This window comes from Gobio gobio (genome assembly GCF_949357685.1).
Source record: "Gobio gobio genome assembly, chromosome: 1".
Classification (NCBI taxonomy): Eukaryota; Metazoa; Chordata; class Actinopteri; order Cypriniformes; family Gobionidae; genus Gobio; species Gobio gobio.
In genome coordinates this window covers 23,118,219-23,135,928 of record NC_137097.1, presented here as the reverse complement: position 1 = coordinate 23,135,928, position 17,710 = coordinate 23,118,219, and the positions used below count along the sequence as shown (strand labels likewise).

The 17,710-nt window shown below is 41.7% G+C and overlaps 1 protein-coding gene across 1 annotated transcript; it reads right to left on the bottom strand.

The window, feature by feature from the left end:
• Positions 1–65: 65 nt before the first annotated feature.
• Positions 66–17,119, bottom strand: LOC307119900 (uncharacterized protein; the record flags this gene model as incomplete). The annotated part of the gene is made up of 10 exons (XM_079806625.1): positions 66–1,127; positions 13,009–13,063; positions 13,260–13,343; positions 13,459–13,526; positions 13,606–13,689; positions 14,432–14,535; positions 14,747–14,837; positions 14,948–15,072; positions 16,739–16,814; positions 17,114–17,119. 10 exons carry the CDS (start codon positions 17,117–17,119, stop codon positions 66–68), a joined length of 1,755 nt encoding a protein of 584 aa, XP_079662751.1.
• Positions 17,120–17,710: the final 591 nt, after the last annotated feature.

Sequence of the window (17,710 nt, the reverse complement as noted above, 5' to 3'; positions counted from 1 at the left end):
TCACTCATGCTCATGTATAAATCAGTAGGATGTTGCCCGTTTCTCTAACAGGAATCATATATGTTTCAATCATTGTCTATTTCTCTGTCACCCCAGGCCATGTCTATATAGCATTGCAGTTCCTCTCTTGTTTTTTGTATTTCCTTCTGGACATTGCAGAGCTCATTATGTGTTCTCCTCATCTCTGCAATGGATTTGAGTACACTGGATATGACCTTTTCTGGATCATCTACTTTCCCCTGATTCATCTGGTGAATGTCTACAGAATCCACCACTATGAAGGCGACGTCAACTATGACTAACAGTCCACTTAACACGCCTGAGATTGCTTCTGCTGCAACTCGACCTACTCTTGCAGTCTGAGTAGCAATTCTGCTGACATTTGCCAACAGGCCTAAATTCATGAGTTGTGTGGCACACAAGTTATTTCTTCTGTCTAAATTGCATGATATGAGTACATTGTCAAAATCTGAGTAGCTGAAAAAAACACTGAACTTTGCGATTTTTCTCAATAGCTTTCTCAGTGTATTCAGGGCTGTGAGAATTGGTTCACTTACAGATTTATACTTCTGCTGAATTTTTTCAATGCTCTCTCTGAATGATTTTTGCTGTACAGTATTAGCAATGGTGGATGCAGCACCTGTTACTCCACCTGCAACACCAACTCCCACACCAACACCAGTAACAATCAGAGATACCCCAAGAGTGAACGGTGCCAAAATTAAACCAACTAATGCAGTGATTCCTCCAGCTGCTCCGATCACTGAACCTGACAGACTTCCCACTGTGGTGCTGTAATGTGCAGACTCCATCGAATCTGTTATGCTTCCCCACTCGCTAACTAATACCTCAATGTCTTTATAGTGCATGTTGTAGGCCTCATCAAAGGCGATGACAGACTTCATGAAACTCTCTAGAAGTACGTCTGGAATTCTCTTTTTTCTCTTCACTGCATCACTCAGGAAAGGCTTTGCAAGAATCTCTTCAGCTGAAGGTCTGTTTTTAGGCTCACAGCTGAGCATTTGTCTGATTAATTCCCTCAGTTCCTCTGAGTATCTCTCTGAGATGGGAGGGGGGTTTCCTGCCATGCTGACAGCATGAAGTATGTGACGCTGCCTGTTATTTGCCTGCGGAGGAAAAAAATAAACTAATAAAAATTACAATAAGAATCTGGATAGCATCAGCAGGGGTTGACGGGAAGCTGGAAAAACTTGTAAACAGTTTTGATGAAAACTCAGAATAACACAAAACGATTGTAGCAATGATGAGATCTGGCAAAGAAAACAATGACATCATGCATGTGTGTTACATTTTCAGTCTCTAGGCATGCAGTGTTTCTTTAAGGACCCGCAGCCACCCTGGTTTCATCAGCTTAAAATTTTTTTTTAATCTATTTTATAATTTACAGTGCAAAATTACAACTGCAAAAAATAATGTTATGAGATTAATGTTTTAAATAAAATGTTGAATAGGCCTATACAAAATAAGAAATGTTTAAACATATACTTTTAAATACACTAAACCACCAGTAGGTGGCGGTAAGTCACTTAATTTAAACTGACTGTTTCAAAGCGCTGTGTTTCTTGGAGAATGTGAAATAGCTTACGTCTGCGCTCATCTTCATTTAGAACAATTTTCGTTGCTGAAACTGAACAAAACAGTCAATATTGTATCTAAAAGGTAAGTAACTTTACTACTTGTTTGTTGAACTTAAATCAGTGTAATGTGCACTTGTGAAAAAACTCAGCAAAATAGCTCCCTTGTCATGGTATATTATTTAATTACAGGACCATATTATAAATACACTAAACATGTTGAATTTTTACCTCAGTATGTTTCTGATGAGAATATCTTTACGTTTGCCGTTACGCATATTTGATTTCTCCATGAAAGTTTCTCACAAACAGTCAGGCAGCGCGACAATGATACCAGAAATCGCCTCAGGTTACGTATGTAACCATGGTTCCCTGAGAGGGAACGAGACGCTGCGTCGAAACGCTGTGAGAACGCTTCTGCGTGATTGAGTCTTGAAGCACTTGTGGAATCAGTCCAATGGACAGACGGAACGTCATAGGCGGGTGACGTCATAGACCGAAAACTATAAAGCACCCGTGATCACAAACAGAAACTAGCTTCTGAAAAAGCCTGAAGTAAGGCTGCCACATACACCTTCAATGTGGATAGAATTAGTGGTGCAACGGATCACAAAACTCACGGATCTTCGCACTACGGATCATGAGTCACGGATCGGATCATTTTTCGGATCAGAATAAAACGGGGAGGAGACCATTTTCATTTGCTTTCCATTTATTACATGAAAACTTTTGGTGTTAACATAACCTATATGGTTTATAGGTTAACAAGGAACTTTTGGTGTTAACAAAAATAAAATAAATAAATAACCATCTGAATAAATCAAATTTGACTAAAAACAACCTGAGACGTGAAAATGGGCCTGAGCTTCTTTTTTTTTTAAAGAGGATGTCAACATTCTCAGGGAGCGAGTAGACCTCTCACACTTGTCAGCATTGCAATTCTCTTTGTAGGCCTATACACTATTTTATAGATATCATGTTTAAACGTACTACACTTAAACAACGTTTTACTGAATTCATTACTTTGTATTTATATAGCCTAATACCTACTTTAGATGTATATATTACGTTGCTCATGCAAATTGCAAAACAGACAATAGACTATGTTAAAATAACAAACATTTTAAATTAATTTACGCTTTTCTTTCGTTTTTAAATCTTTTTACAAGAAATCCTGCAGGTCATAAAGAACTTTTTTTTTCCACCTCCAAGAAAGGACAGGTGCTCTCCATTATTTCTCCTTGTTTACTTAAAGGCCGTTTTCCTTGCTTTACTTGAGGCAAAAAGCCATGTGTTGACTTTGAAACAGAGTAGACTTTACTTTATATGCATCTGTGGTGGAATTACTAGATTTTTGCATCGATACATGTTTGTTTTAATGCGGATGCGCTGTCACTTTAATTCAGCGCCAGCACATCAAAAAATATACTCTGTGCGGAAACGATCGCAGCACAGCTGTATGGCTACGCGCTCCTGGAACGCACTGACGGACCAAAGCCGCGTGCAGTGAAAGCTGTAACCGTTAACAAGGGTACGAAAAAAATACGCACCGCATACGCACTGCAAACGGAGTATGTGTGAAACGGGCGTCAGCAGGTGCCATGCTCGATGTATGCAAGGCAAGGCAAGGCAAGTTTATTTGTATAGCACATTTCATACACAGTGGCAATTCAAAGTGCTTTACACAGAAATGAAGTTAAAATAGTTATAAGTGAATAAAATAAAAATATAAATAGTATAATAGGAATTAAAAGGAAATTAAAAGGAAATAAAAATAAAGATGAAATCCCCTATCTGGGGTGGAAGAAAATGGAGAGTCAGGTTTACTTTAAAAATATTTGTCAGGTAACTGTGCGTTTAGACAGTACCCTTACAGACAAATCTTCTTGGCCTAACTTGAGGGCGTTCTCTATAGATGTTTTACCCGTCAGAGCAGATCTAAACGGGTCTTCCCCGCACCGGAGGGAGTACTCAAAAAATATTTGTCAGGTAACTGTGCATTTAAACATTACCCTTACAGACAAATCTTCCTGGACAGGAACACCAGGGCTATCTCTACTTTGTTCGACCGTCAGAGCGGATCTACACGGTCCTTCCTCTTACCACCAAGGCTATACAGATCTATCCGTCAGAGCAGATCTAAACGGATCGTCCTCGCGCGGAGGGATTTCGACTCATGCGCCACTTTCATACGGCTTTCTCGTGCCACAGTGCCTACATATACTGTTACAGTTTTGTTCACCACCCTTCTTCCGTCATCATTATATTTTACGGGGAAGCCAAAATGCTCCCATACACGCGATTTGAATGATGCGGGAGGCTTTTCAAGTTCTTCTACTTCTCCACTAGCCACTGTTGACTGATTAACATACCCTGTTCACATGAACACATGTTTTTCTCTGAAACTCAGCATCGAGTTTAATGGAACGAGATCACTTAAAAAGCAATATCGGCAGAAAAACTGTCTTTTAGTCTGCGATCGCTAAACAATTCAGATTAATCCATAAATAAAATAAAAAAATTCACAATAAATCCGCGGGTCACGTGCGTGCCGAACCGTGGGTCGTGATCCGTACGGATCACGGATCAACTGCGATCCATTACACCCCTAGATAGAATACAGTTTCCTTGTGGACGGAGCTCTGGAGTGATATATGGTCTCAACAGCCTCGGCTGAGAGACCTGAACTTATGAGCTGGGCCCCCTCGGAGGCCAGGCCCAGTTTGACCCTCCTGGCAGGGGTGATGATCAAACCTCTCACTTGAGAGTGAAGGTCCCTACTGAAAGGTATCTCCAGCGGAGAGCCATCCAGAAGAGAAACTAGGTCTGAGCCCTACTCGGGCCAGCCAGTATGGGGCTATTGATAACAGATGAGCCCCGTCTCGGCGAACTCTCTCCAGAACTCTCTCCAGAACTCCCAGAAGCAGAGCAATCGGGTAAAGGTGTACAGGGGTGGCCTGTATCATAGTGTCCAGTCCTGGAGGAGCTGGATAACCACAAGCGCTCCGCCAGCTCGGTGTGGAGTCTTAATTTCCCCGGGCCTCAGTCTGATTCCTGGAATTACATGTATGCAACCATCAAATACCCCTTTTCCACCAAGGCAGTGCTAGAGCTAATTCAGAGCCAGAGCTAGTCCCAGTTCATAGTTGGTTCAACTGAGGAGCCTTCTAAGAACCGGTTTGCTTTTCCACGGGCTGAGAGCCACAACAGAGCCATGTCTTACGTCACTGTATACGTCTCATCTCTCTCAGCAACGCTAGCGAGGCAGCGGCAATGTTGCCAAGTATGTGGTTTTGCCGCGGGCTATTTTTTCATGTCCGCGGGATGAAGCGACCCCAATTATGTGATATTTAGCCCCATATTGCGAATTTTAGTAGGCAACCATGCCAAAAAACACATATTTTACCCCCAAATTTGATTTTTACTGGGGAATCCCCCCCTGGAACGCGATTGGGCTTGTTTTGAGTAGCAATTGGGCGGGTTTTTTGTGAAAACCTGGCAACCCTGGGCAGCGGGAAACACACACACACACACACCGGGCTTGTTCAAGACGCATCGTCACTGCGCAGACTGATCCACATATGATATAAACAAAACGCATGAGTGAATCAAAAGCATAAGGAGTCATGCTCTCGCTGGACTCGTTATCATACGGCGATCGGTCTCTGCACAGCACCGCTGCGAACAAGCCTTCCATAAACAATGCAAACGTTGCGTTACTATTCATTCACATGGCTTTACGATCCTACATCGGCATCAAAACACAGCGAATCCAACGCATTCATGCAGTTCGCCGTAATTTGTATAGACGGAGATTACAAACGAACAGCAGCTGTTAGCTCCATTAGCTGCTATTTCAAACATGGCGGATCTCAAGTTTGTGTTGGTCTTGTTGACCCCGCCCCCAGCGCCTGACGTAATCGGTTCTTACTTCTAGCCCTGTTCTAGCCCAGCAATGTTTTGGTGCTTCTTAAGAACCACTTTTCCTGGCTCGGAGCTGGAGCTTTGGGTGTGGAAACACAAAGAACCGATTTGAAACTAGGCTCTGGCTCCGATCTAGCTCTGGCTCTGCTTTGGTGGAAAAGGGGTAAAAGTGTCATTGTTAACTTGAACAAGCACATGGCGGCCCCTGAGGTATGGCCAGAAGTGGTTCAGAACCCAAAACACCACCATCAATTTTGGGCGATTATATGCCATAAGAACTGATGGTCCTGCCAAGGAACCTGAGTTGAGCGACCACTCATGATCGCTCCCCCAGCCCGCAAAGGAAAACTCTGTCGTTAGCGTAACGCGACGAACATGAGTCCCCAATACCGGCCTTCGGGACATAAACCAAGGATCTTTCCACATAACTAAAGCACAAAGGCATCGCCGCGTGACTTCAATCATGCGGAGCAGGTATCCCCTCAGGGAAAACCCCTTGGTTATGAGCCACCACTGTCATGGTCTCATGCTCAGCAGGCCAAAAGGTATCTCCGTTGGACGCAGCTGCCATGAAACCTAACAGATTCTGAAACTGTTTGACAGAGAGTGGCCGGCCTAGCTTTGCTGAGAGAATCGTTGCAATGCGTACAAGTGACAAATGAGCCCACATCACTACCAACTCCCATATCATGCCCAGATAAGTGTTTCTCTGTACTGGAGAAAGCACACTTATCTTTGCGTTGAGCCTCAACCCCAACTTTTCCATATGGGCAAGCACAACATCTCAATGTTGAACTGCTTTCTACTCTGCTCCCTAAGCAAAAGATCAATCAATTGTTGACATAAATGAGTATGTGGGTGCTCTGTAGCCCCCGCAGCACTACTATAACCTCCATACTCCATGGGGTGACAAAACTAGACCGAATGGAAGTACCCGATATTGGTGTGCTTCTCCCCCAAAAGCGAGCCTCAGAGACCTCCTGCGTTATAGATAATTATTTGCCATAAAGAAGAAATTAAGTAGCTGTAAAACCCTGACTCCCTGCAGGGAAGAGGTCCCTTTTTATAGCCTTCTTTTGCAGAAGAGTCTCTACTTCTTGTGCCAAACCAGAGCCTGCATCTGCAGGACAGACCAAAATATAAATATCAAATTTTCTTGTTTTCACTAGACATGTGCCGGTAAACGGTAATACGATATACCGCAATAATGAACATGCACAATATTGTTATCGTGGGCACTTCAAAATTCCGTGAATAACTATTTATTACGAATTATTCCGATTTTTAGAATTAATTTTAAGAATACTTTACCCATCAACCGTTTAAAATGAACAACAAGTCAAAGAGGAACGCGCACTGATGTAAATAGACCGCGCATGAACCAAGCACATGGCGGAACGAGTGCGCTGAAGTGCACATTCACTCTTTGACAGCAGAGGGCGCTGACGGAACAGCAGAAATGCAGCCATTTCCCCGCTCATCACATAACCTAATACTTAAGGCTATTCATTTTCAAACTTGAACATTTTATATTTTAATCTGGACTAAATTACATGCCCTAGATATTGTTTGAATATGTTCTGACTGTTGTTTAATCACACACTTTACAATAAGGCTCCATTATTTAACATTAGTTCATTCATTAACAAAATGACAATGAAAAATACTTCTAAAGCATGTATTAATCTTAGTTAAATGTGCATTTCAGCATTTAATAACACATTATTAAAATAAAAAGTTGTAACTATTATTTAATGGACCTGAACTAACACTAACAGTTGCTTTTTTTAACTGACGTTATCAAAGAAGAATAACTTCTGTAAAAATTTAGCTATTCGCTCTTTGTTGATGTAATGCATTAACTGGTGAGACTTTATTGTAAAGTGTTACCTATTGTTCTTTATAATTCTTTTGCACTTTAATTTGTTTTAAATATTTGTTTACTTTATAATTTTTTGTGTATTTCTTTATTGTATTTAAATGTTTGGTTCTTTTGTTATAAGTTATTAAACCTGTTATAGTATGACAACACTTTTTTTGCAACTTATTTCAATATCGTGATAATACCGTATACCGTGATAAAAGCTTCAGCAATTAATCGCAACATGAAAATTTGATACCGGCACATGCCTAGTTTTTACCAACAAATCTCTATTGGTACCAGTCCCTCAAGACTGACCTCTGACATACTGCGAACAGCAAGCACAGTGCCCTGAAGTGGTAAACCGGCAGGGAACAACTGTCCTGACTGCTCTAGGACCCTCCTCGGAGGGGGCGCACATCCCAGGACCACTACGTTTCCGGGTGGAACCTGAGATATGTGCTCGTCAGGGACCACTGTGTCCCGAAACACACGAGGTGGCAGGGTTGACAGAATGGTCCCCCTGAGGGCACCGAAGGGAGACGGGCACCGTATAATGAGGTGAACACCGCCTTCCTATGGAGGGGACCCTCAGAGACATGACATTGATATCGTCAGAAATATTAAAGATACCAGTCTCTCGAGACTGGCCTTTGGTGCACCATGAGCAGCAAGCACAGTGCCCTGAAGCGGCGAACCGGCAGGGAACAGCAGGCTTGACTGCTCTAGGACCCTCCTCGGAGGGGGCGTGCATCCCAGGACCACTACGTTTCCGGGTGGAACCTGAGGTATGTGCTCGTCAGGGACCACTGCTCCCCGAAACACACAAGGTGACGGGGTTGGCAGAACGGTCCCCTTGAGGGCACCAAAGGGAGACGGGCACCGTATAATGAGGTGAACACTGCCTTCCCACAGAGTTTCCCTCAGAAACCTGACGTTGATGCCGTCAGAACCAAAAACACCAAGCACACTGCCCTGAAGAGGCAAACCGGCAGGGAACAGCTGGCTTGACTGCTCTAGGACCCTCCTCAGAGGGGGCGTGCATCCCAGGACTACTACGTTTCCGGGTGGACCCTGAGATATGTGCTCGTCCCGGACCACTGCGCCCCGAAACACACGAGGTGGCAGGGTTGGCAGAAAGGTCCCCTTGAGGGCACCGAAGGGAGACGGGCACCGTATAGTGCTGTGAACACCGCCTTCCTACGGAGGGTTTCCCTCAGAAACCTGACATTGATGACGTTTTACTTTGACAAAGGCCTCTTTATGACAATAACTGTCTTTTCAAAACCGCTTTGCCTTAAGAGAACTTCACTCTGCTTCCACATTTTGGAATTAGAAAGGGCACAAAGCACTCAGCGCGTGCTCTTACCATAACCATGGATTTTTAGAATTATGTATATATTTTTCATATATAAAAAATTCTCAAACCACAAAGAAATATGATTTAATTTGTCAAAATGAAATACATTCAAAACCACTCAGCTTTTCACAGGCTGAATATTCATATTGGCATGGAAAATGCAAAAGGAGTCAAACATAGGAACAGAGAGAAAGGGCTTCTCTTTTTCTCTTTCTTCTTTCCCCCATTTATAAATGCACTGTGGCAACATAATCTACGTGTTGCCTCGGCAAACACGAGATCTATTGATTCCTTTTTTTTTCAGACCGTAATCTACGTGTTGCCTCGGCAAATATGAGATTCGACCATTACATTCTCAGCAGACCATGATCTATGCGCTGCCTCGGCAAACCGCAAGATCAAAAAGCCACTATATTACAGACTGTATAATCTACGTGTTGCCTCGGCAAACACAAGCTCTGTCCATTATATTCTTAGCAGACCGTGATCTATGCACTGCCTCTGCAAAACGCAAGATCAAAAGATACTATTGCAGACTGTAATCAATGTGTTGCCTCGGCAAACACGAGCTCCGTCCATTACATTCTTAGCAGACTGCATCTACACGCTGCCTCAGCAAAACATGAGATGCAGTGCTATATTGCAGACTGTAATCTAGGGCTGTAATCTCCCAATCGATTAGTCGATTATTAGTCGATACGTTCTAGCTCGACCAAAATTCTGATTGGTCAATTTTTTTGCCGCGTTCATTTAATTAGTTTTGCCGAGTTCATTTCATCAGTTTTGCCGCACTGCGTTCATTTCATCAGGTGGAAAGCACTAATTGATAATTGGGGTGTTTTCAGAGCACCCCTGTTTCACAGGTAACAGTCTGCCTTCAGAACACCCCCATTGTTTTCACTTCTTTTGGATTAGCCCAACCCACTGGCGAAGAGAAGTCTCTCGCTGGTCCATTGTTTTTCATTCCCGCTGGCTCAAACGCACGCCCATAGCGGTAAACTTGAGGAACGCCCATCAACATACACGAGGGGAAGAGTCACAACACCGCGCTAAGTGGATCTGTACTGTCAGTTTTGCCGCGTTCATTTCATCAGTTTTGCCGCGCCGCGTTCTTTTCATCAGGTGGAAAACACTAATTTCTAATGGGGGTGTTTTCAGAGCAACCCTGTTTCACAGGTAACAGACTGTCTTCAGAACACCCCCTTGTTTCCATTTCTTTTGGATTAGCCCAACCCACTGGAGAAGAGAGACAGTTTGAAGAAGGCTAGTTTTCCTGAATATTATTTATTTAATTGTGAGAGCGTTTTTTCTGCTCTTGATCTGGGTTGTTTAATAAATATAATTTTTTTATTAAGTGGACGTGCCTTTTGTGTTTAAGAGTAAAAGCTTTAAGTTAATAGTCTATTCGCTGAGCTGCACAGAGCGGCTGAAATGATAGTGTCTGTCAGTTATTATAATACATATGACAAAAACAATTGTCTAAATTATGTTGCATATTCCTCAAAAGTTCTTGTGATGATATCTAGTTGACAACATATAGTACTATATTTTCGGAAATCATAGGCTATGATATTGTGCAGGTGCACGCGATGCAACGCTTGTCAGAGCCGTCAGACTCGTGTCTCAGACTCATTTCAGTGCAAAATAATCAGCTCAAAAACGATTTAATATACTGCAAATAGCCTACTAGTTTTTTATGTTTATTTATAATTCATTTAGGCAGACAACTAGGCTACCAAGTACTGCGCACAGTGCGCAGCTAATTAATTTTACGTTTTTTTTCCTAACGTCATTTTAGTCGATTTTTAGTCGAAAATTTCAGGACTTCAGTCGACCAAGATTTTCTTTGGTTGATTACAGCCCTACTGTAATCTACATGTTGCCTCGGCAAACACGAGATCCAAGCCGTTATATTCTCTTCTGTACGTGCTGTTCTTACACATTTGAGAAATTTATCAATGAATGTCTGCACACTCCTTTTTTATGAAAGCTGACGCACATACATATGCTTATGCACGGTCTCTGCGCTTCACTCTGGGCGGAAGGAACCGCAAGCGTTGCTCCAACCCTGAGATGAAACACTGAACCCGCCAGGTGAAGGCAGAGAAAGGGCGATGCCCGTCTCTAACCCCTCTGCCAGACCCATTGCGATCCCCACGACTGAAGCCGCAGCTCTGCCTTGGCAGAAGCGACCTGAGCCGCGGGGAACGCGAGCCGAAGCGCCCTCCTCGGAGAGCGCCCGGCGGTTTAAACAAACAGTCAACACACATAGAATATGCATCCCCACCCGTAATGAAACAAGGGCAGGGATGAACACATCCAGTGAATTGCTGTCACATTCATTTTACTTTTATGTTTTTCTTTTTACAAGAACAAAGGTGGAAAACTCCTGCCTAACTTTTTCTAAAGACAGACAAAAACACCAGTTTTTACCAAGCCTGCAGCGCTCCTGTCAGAAACTGAAGCTTCCGCGCCTCGATCGCCCCCCGGTGGCCGGTCCCAGTATAGCTCCTAAACCCCACCCCTCCATGTATTTAGAATGGATGCCAGACACACTAAACAATTCAATTACACTTCAAATAATTGTTTCCTAAAGATGGTTTCTGTCATTTTAGGCAGTTTTTATTACGATGATTTCATTTCAAGTGTTCGTTTTTTAAATAAGTTTAGTTTTAGTGAGTTATGTGATGCTATAAAAAACGGGGGGTGTGACGTCATGATTGACAGCTGAGATTGACGGCTTCTCTGAGTGAAGTTGTAACTGAGGCACTAACAGACTTTTTTCGGGATTTTTGGGAGGAGATTGGAGCTTTAGCTTTCATTTCTACATTTCCATAACTGTTTATTTCACACCAACATAATGAATTATTCTGCATCTGCAAGAGTGTGGGCGGGCTTTTGATAATCGCGCCTCTACTTCCTGTTCTCTACTGCGCAACTCCGGTCCCGAGATCGCTACTGCGCAGACTCTGTCCCAAGATGTCAGTGCCGTGAGCGGGCCTACGAAAGCTTCAACTATGGTCATTGGAAGTCAATGAAGTCGTCCATATTTTTTTACGGTCTATGGTTTTTACAGACAAGATTCACACAGAGCGCTTCTGAAGGTAAAGAAGCTAGTATCTGTTTGTGTTCATGAGTGCTTTATAGTTTCCGGTCTATGACGTCACCCGCCAATGACGTTCCGTCTGTCCATTGGACTGATTCCACAAGTGCTTCAAGACGCAATCACGCAGAAGCGTTCTCACGGCGTTTCGACGCAGCGCGAGTTCCCTTGAAAGGGAACTGCAGTTTTTCCAATGAGAACAGTCACTGTGTCTGTCAGACTGGAGAAATTTTCACGGTAATGTGGCCAAAAATATTTAAGACCCATCGAATCTGAATTTAAGACATTTTAAGACTTTTTAAGGACCCCGAGAACTGAATTCTACTGTCAGGATGCTGTGCGCGCGCTCCGAGCACAACACAGAGAAGCATAGTAGCCTCTTCGGTTGCACGCCTAAATGGCCAAATAAAAAGTCGAGTATTCACATATACGCAGTAGATGTAAGCACTGTGTGTTCACTCTCTCTCGCACGCACACAGACACACACACACAGAGAGGATTTATGCTCATCAGTTGGTAACTCAACCTCACAGTGAAAGCCCTGCACAAGTAATTCCACATTGCAACTTGTTGTTTGCTGCATATTTGTTTGTTTTTAGTTGTCTATGAAATAATAATTACTACTGTTGAAATCTTATTGCAGAAAAAAAAAAACATTTTTTTTATTAATAATAATAATATATTATTTTTTTGTGCAAATGCATTAACCAAAAATGAAAAAATGGCTCTTTGGTCAAAAAAGGTTCCCGACCCCTGCGATAGAGGCATCGTTTTTAGGCCCCCCATAACACTGTTGTCATGTAAATGCCAAACGTTTTTAGTTGTAGTGTAAACAGCCCCTTAGTGGAAGCAGACAAAGACGCTGGTGAGGAGAATCACATGGGATCACATGACAAAAACAACCAATGAGAACAAGACACATGAAAAAGGAACCAATCAGAATATGATACATAACTAAACCAACCAATTGGAACATAACACATGAGACTATAGAAGCACATGAAATGATGGGAAGGGAGTCACATGACAAGACCAGGAAATGAAACATGACTATGAAATTACAAAATAAAAAGTCATGAAAACATAAATGTAAAACAAAACCCGAAACCAACCGTGGCACAGTAATACTGTGCTTTTTGGAATGAAAATATAAATAAATACTCACCCACACGTCAAGCATGCAAAGATCATGGAGCAACCATCCCAATGACCATATGTCACTAAAACAGCCGATGCATGACAATGAAAATCAAGAAGTATGTGTACTGTACAGAATTTATACATTTTAGACAACTAAAATAATCAATCAATAAGACATTATCAAGAAAATTGAAACTTTGATTGCCATTTTAGCCGGCATTTCATAATGCTGAACATAAGAATATTTTACATGCATTCAGTTGTCCAAAAGCATACCTCTTGGAATTATATCTCTTCTGGTAAACTTCTGGGCTGACATAGAGCTTTGCACCCACAACTGAATTAGCATATTCATCAGCTCTGCAAGGAAAAACAATGTAAACTCAAACCTATAAAAGTCCAGGACTTTAGGTTTTGGCAAAGAATTTTCATTTTGATCCATCACTAGGTCCCATTATGTTTTTTGTTTTTTTACCTTTCCAATGCTTTTGAGCATCCAAAATCTCCTAGATTGATGTAACCATCTTCAGTCAGAAAGACATTCTACAATGGCAATAGCGATCACATAAGTCTCACTGCTTTGACATTGTGATATGATTTATTGAGCTTTATCAGTGCATACCTGAGGTTTAATATCTCTATGAAGAATTTTCTTCACATGGAGATACTGCAGAGCCAGACAAATCTGAACCAGCCAGTCAAGGATCTGCACACATGGACAAATCCCAATGTCAGTGAGTGTGTGTGTGTGTGTGTGTGTGTGTGTGTGTGTGTGTGTGTGTGTGTGTGTGTGTGTGTGTGTGTGTGTGTGTGTGTGTGTGTGTGTGTGTGTGTGTGTGTGTGTGTGTGTGTGTGTGTGTGTGTGTGTGTGTGTGTGTACTGTCCTCACAAGTAAAATGTTAAGGGGACATTCTTCAGGTGCCCATGAGGAAACAAGCTTATAAATAATATAGAGCAATGTATTTTTGAAAATGTAAAAATGTAGAAAGTTTTGTGTGATAGGTATGGTTCATGTGGGGGTGGCAGAATATACCGTTTGCACAGTATAAAAACCATTACGCCTATGTAGAGTCCCCATAATGATATGAATACCATTGTGTTTGTGTGTGTGTGTGTGTGTGTGTGTGTGTGTGTGTGTGTGTGTGTGTGTGCGTGCGTGCGTGCGTGAGTGTGTGTGTGTGTGTGTGTGTGTGTGTGTGTGTGTGTGTGTGTGTGTGTGTGTGTGTGTGTGTGTGTGTGTGTGTGTGTGTGTGTGTGTGTGTGTGTGTGTGTGTGTGTGTGAGAGAGTGTGTGTAATGTCCCCACAAGGATTGTATTTTATAGGTCATAGCATACTAAAGAATGTTTTTAAATCAAAAATTTAAAAAAGTTTTATGTGAGGGTTGTTTAAATGATAGAGAATAGAATATACAGTATGTACTGTATGTATCCCTGCATAAGAAACTCACCTGTTTTTCTTCAACAAAATGTTCTATCTGTGTTTCCATGATTTTTGAAAGGTCACCTCCTTCACAATACTCCATCACAATATATATGCGTCCCGCTTCTTTATCTGAATAAATTAACATCCAGTCAGAGAATAATTTAACATTATAATATTTTCATTTTCCGACAGCTATACTGAAGTTTTTGTTTAGATAAATGCGTTATCCTTCTTCATTCTCTATGATGGTTAGTAGTTCTTTTTCATTTTTAATAAATGCAACAAAACACTACCATGTTTAATTAGAAATAAAGGAACATTAGTGTACAAAGAAAAAAACCTTCAAATGAATCCACATAAGTAACAATATATCCAAAGTTCAGACTTTTCAGGATCTCAACTTCCTTTTTGACAGTATCCAGCTCCTCGCTCTAAAATGAAGAAAGTAAAAAGGACTTCCATTTAAAAGCGACACTCTTATTGGAAAGAAAAAGATGATTTCTATGATCAAATACTCAAGTAATATTTAGTAAATACTTACATCTCTGGAATTCATCTGTTTGACCACATAAGGATCTCCATCTGTGTCATTCACCAGAAATGCTATTCCTGAAGCCCCTCTTCCGAGTTCTTCCTTTATGGTGTATCCATGATCTTTTAGCACTTCTATAATCAAGATTTACAATAATTTCCACAAAATACTGTACACACTAGAGATAAGAGGAACAAAGCTTTCTTTGCAATTTCTTCGCAAAATTATTATTATTATTTAAACACCACAAGACACCTGCTGGTCAAAACTTTTACAAAATGACTTCAAATGTTTTCTTGAATGTGTAATCTAATAAATGCAATGCACAGTACATCAAATATTATTACGTATATTTTTCTGTACACTAATTGATTTCTTTTATTTGTGGGGTTTGATTTGTGTGTTTATTGGGGGCATAGTTTAATAGGCAAATAAGAGACAATTAACTATTCGTTCACTCTGTCATTCCAAAATCTGTTTGTCCCATGGCACTTTTTCATTTTCTGCAACATCTGCATTGGTTTCTATGGCAATTAAATTGTGTTACGCCAAACAACAACAACAAGACTCTTGTAGCCACCACACTGGATAATGGGCCCTATCTTGCACCCAGCGCAATTGACTTTGTACACCGACGCATGTGTCATTCCTATTTTGCACCCGCGCAAAGCGCGCTTTTCCCTCCACAGAAGCACGTCGCTAAACTAGTGAATGCACTTGCGCTCCCTGGGCGGTTCAGCGCAAAAAAGGAGGCGTGTTCCGGCGCAAACAATCCCTGGTGCTATTTTGCTGTTCCATTAAACAATTGCGCCACTGACCAGAAAAAAACTAGTCTAAAGTCAGTGGCGCGTTGCGCGTTGTTCATTATGCTATTTTAAGGGCGCATGCTTGACCATAATGTATAGCGTGCACAACGCGCATACACTTTGCTCATGTAATCTACACAGATGCAACAGTTATTTTTGCAAATCATAAATTGTTACACTAAAAAAATATTAACACATGAGATGACGGAAATCATTGTGGTGTGCCACGAAGATGTGAAAAAATAGGCATAAATCTAGCTTACAAATGATTCAGGCTAATTGTAATAATTAAGGATAAGACCTGTTTGCCCAATAGTGGCAAGACATATAGCCTATGTATATAAGGACATCTGACAAATTGGTTTGTCCGTCAAGAACCAGGAAAAAAAATCGACTGAAAAACTGAAAAAACTGAAAGACTGAAAAAAAAAAGACTGTGAAATCACCTTTACCATAATGTACAACATTACAACTTCACTTCTCTGTCTTTCACTGCTCTTACAAGCACATCAGTCTCCTCGGCTGTGAACCGCTCCTGGCGTGCGCCTGGTAAATACGCCATAATAATAGCAATCCATGGAACTTGCGCACCTGCTTTTAAAGGGAATGTTGGATGACGCTCGGATTGGTTTATTCACGTTACGCCCAAACCACACCTATGAATAATGAAGCTACTTCAGAGCCATTTATCCCGCCGGGAAAATAGCAACAGCGCCGAGACCCGCCCACAAAGTTACTTGCGGTTCGCGCTTTGACACTTGCGTTTCAGATCGTTAAAATAGGGCCCTATATGTCTAATGAGGCAAAAACATACAAGTAGGTTGACATATATAAATATATTGAAATTTTCAACTTAATAGATGCATTATTTCAGCCCGCCCATGTCTGCAGTCCACTACCTTAGCCATCAGGTTGTAGTTTCTAAAGGAGATTTGATGATTTATGCTAACATAAAATGAATGTTGCTCGAATTCAGTGTGAAATTTATACTCACTGATCACACAAGGAGAAACGTGATCTGAGGCACTGCTGTCCGCACTGGCATCTGAGAGTCTGCGATACTGATCCATCTGTAGAGGGGGAAAAAACTAAATCTTAATGAAGTATTGTTTAATTGCCAAACACAAAGGACCGAACAGGTGTTTTTGTCCTCCTTAACATCTTCAAAGTGCATAAGACAGATCAGGGAAGGTTGTACCATTCAGGTTAACCAATAAGAAATCAACTACAGGTGTGAAATATTATTACAAACACACACAAAGCTGAACAATGTGGCCTTTATATGAACGCTCATTTTCACTCACTGTCCGGTCTTGTTTGCACATAGGTCTGCTTATGCTCACCTCAAGGACTCTCCAGCGATACTTACCTGCATTCTCTGTGTTTCTCCAAGTCTCCAGTGTTCTCCTCCTGTCTCCTAGTCTCTGTGTCTCCTTCGTCTCCACTCCACTTAAGCTTTCTGTTCCTGTCAGTTTGCTGTCTATTGTTTGTGTATTGTGCACACTGTTGGGTTTGATCCTGTTTTGCTTAAGTAAATATCTTTATTTGAACCTCTGCATCCTTGTCTCCATACTTTGTGGGAAGTACCGTGACAGTGGCATGAAGAACCTCTGTCACTTACATCTCTTATGAAACCCACTAGAAAGTAATTCTAGGAGTAAAGGTTAAGGACATCGAGTCCACAGGTTTCCTTAAAAAAAAAAGTTAGGAATTCTGCATGGTGGCGGCGCATCTGCTTCGAAACACGCGGTGGTGTGTATAGTGCTTGGAGTCAAACATTGTTATACTCATGTGGCCGGCTACACACTGGCTGTTGTCATGGCGTTTTCTATGCATTTACACACCAGAAGTGTGTCTGACGCGGCGCTGCTGCTGCTAGGTGAGGTACAGGGAGCGCTATACTTCATGTTAAACATAAATATATAGCCTACTGATACAGCAAAGACCAGGGGTGCGTCTCTATCAG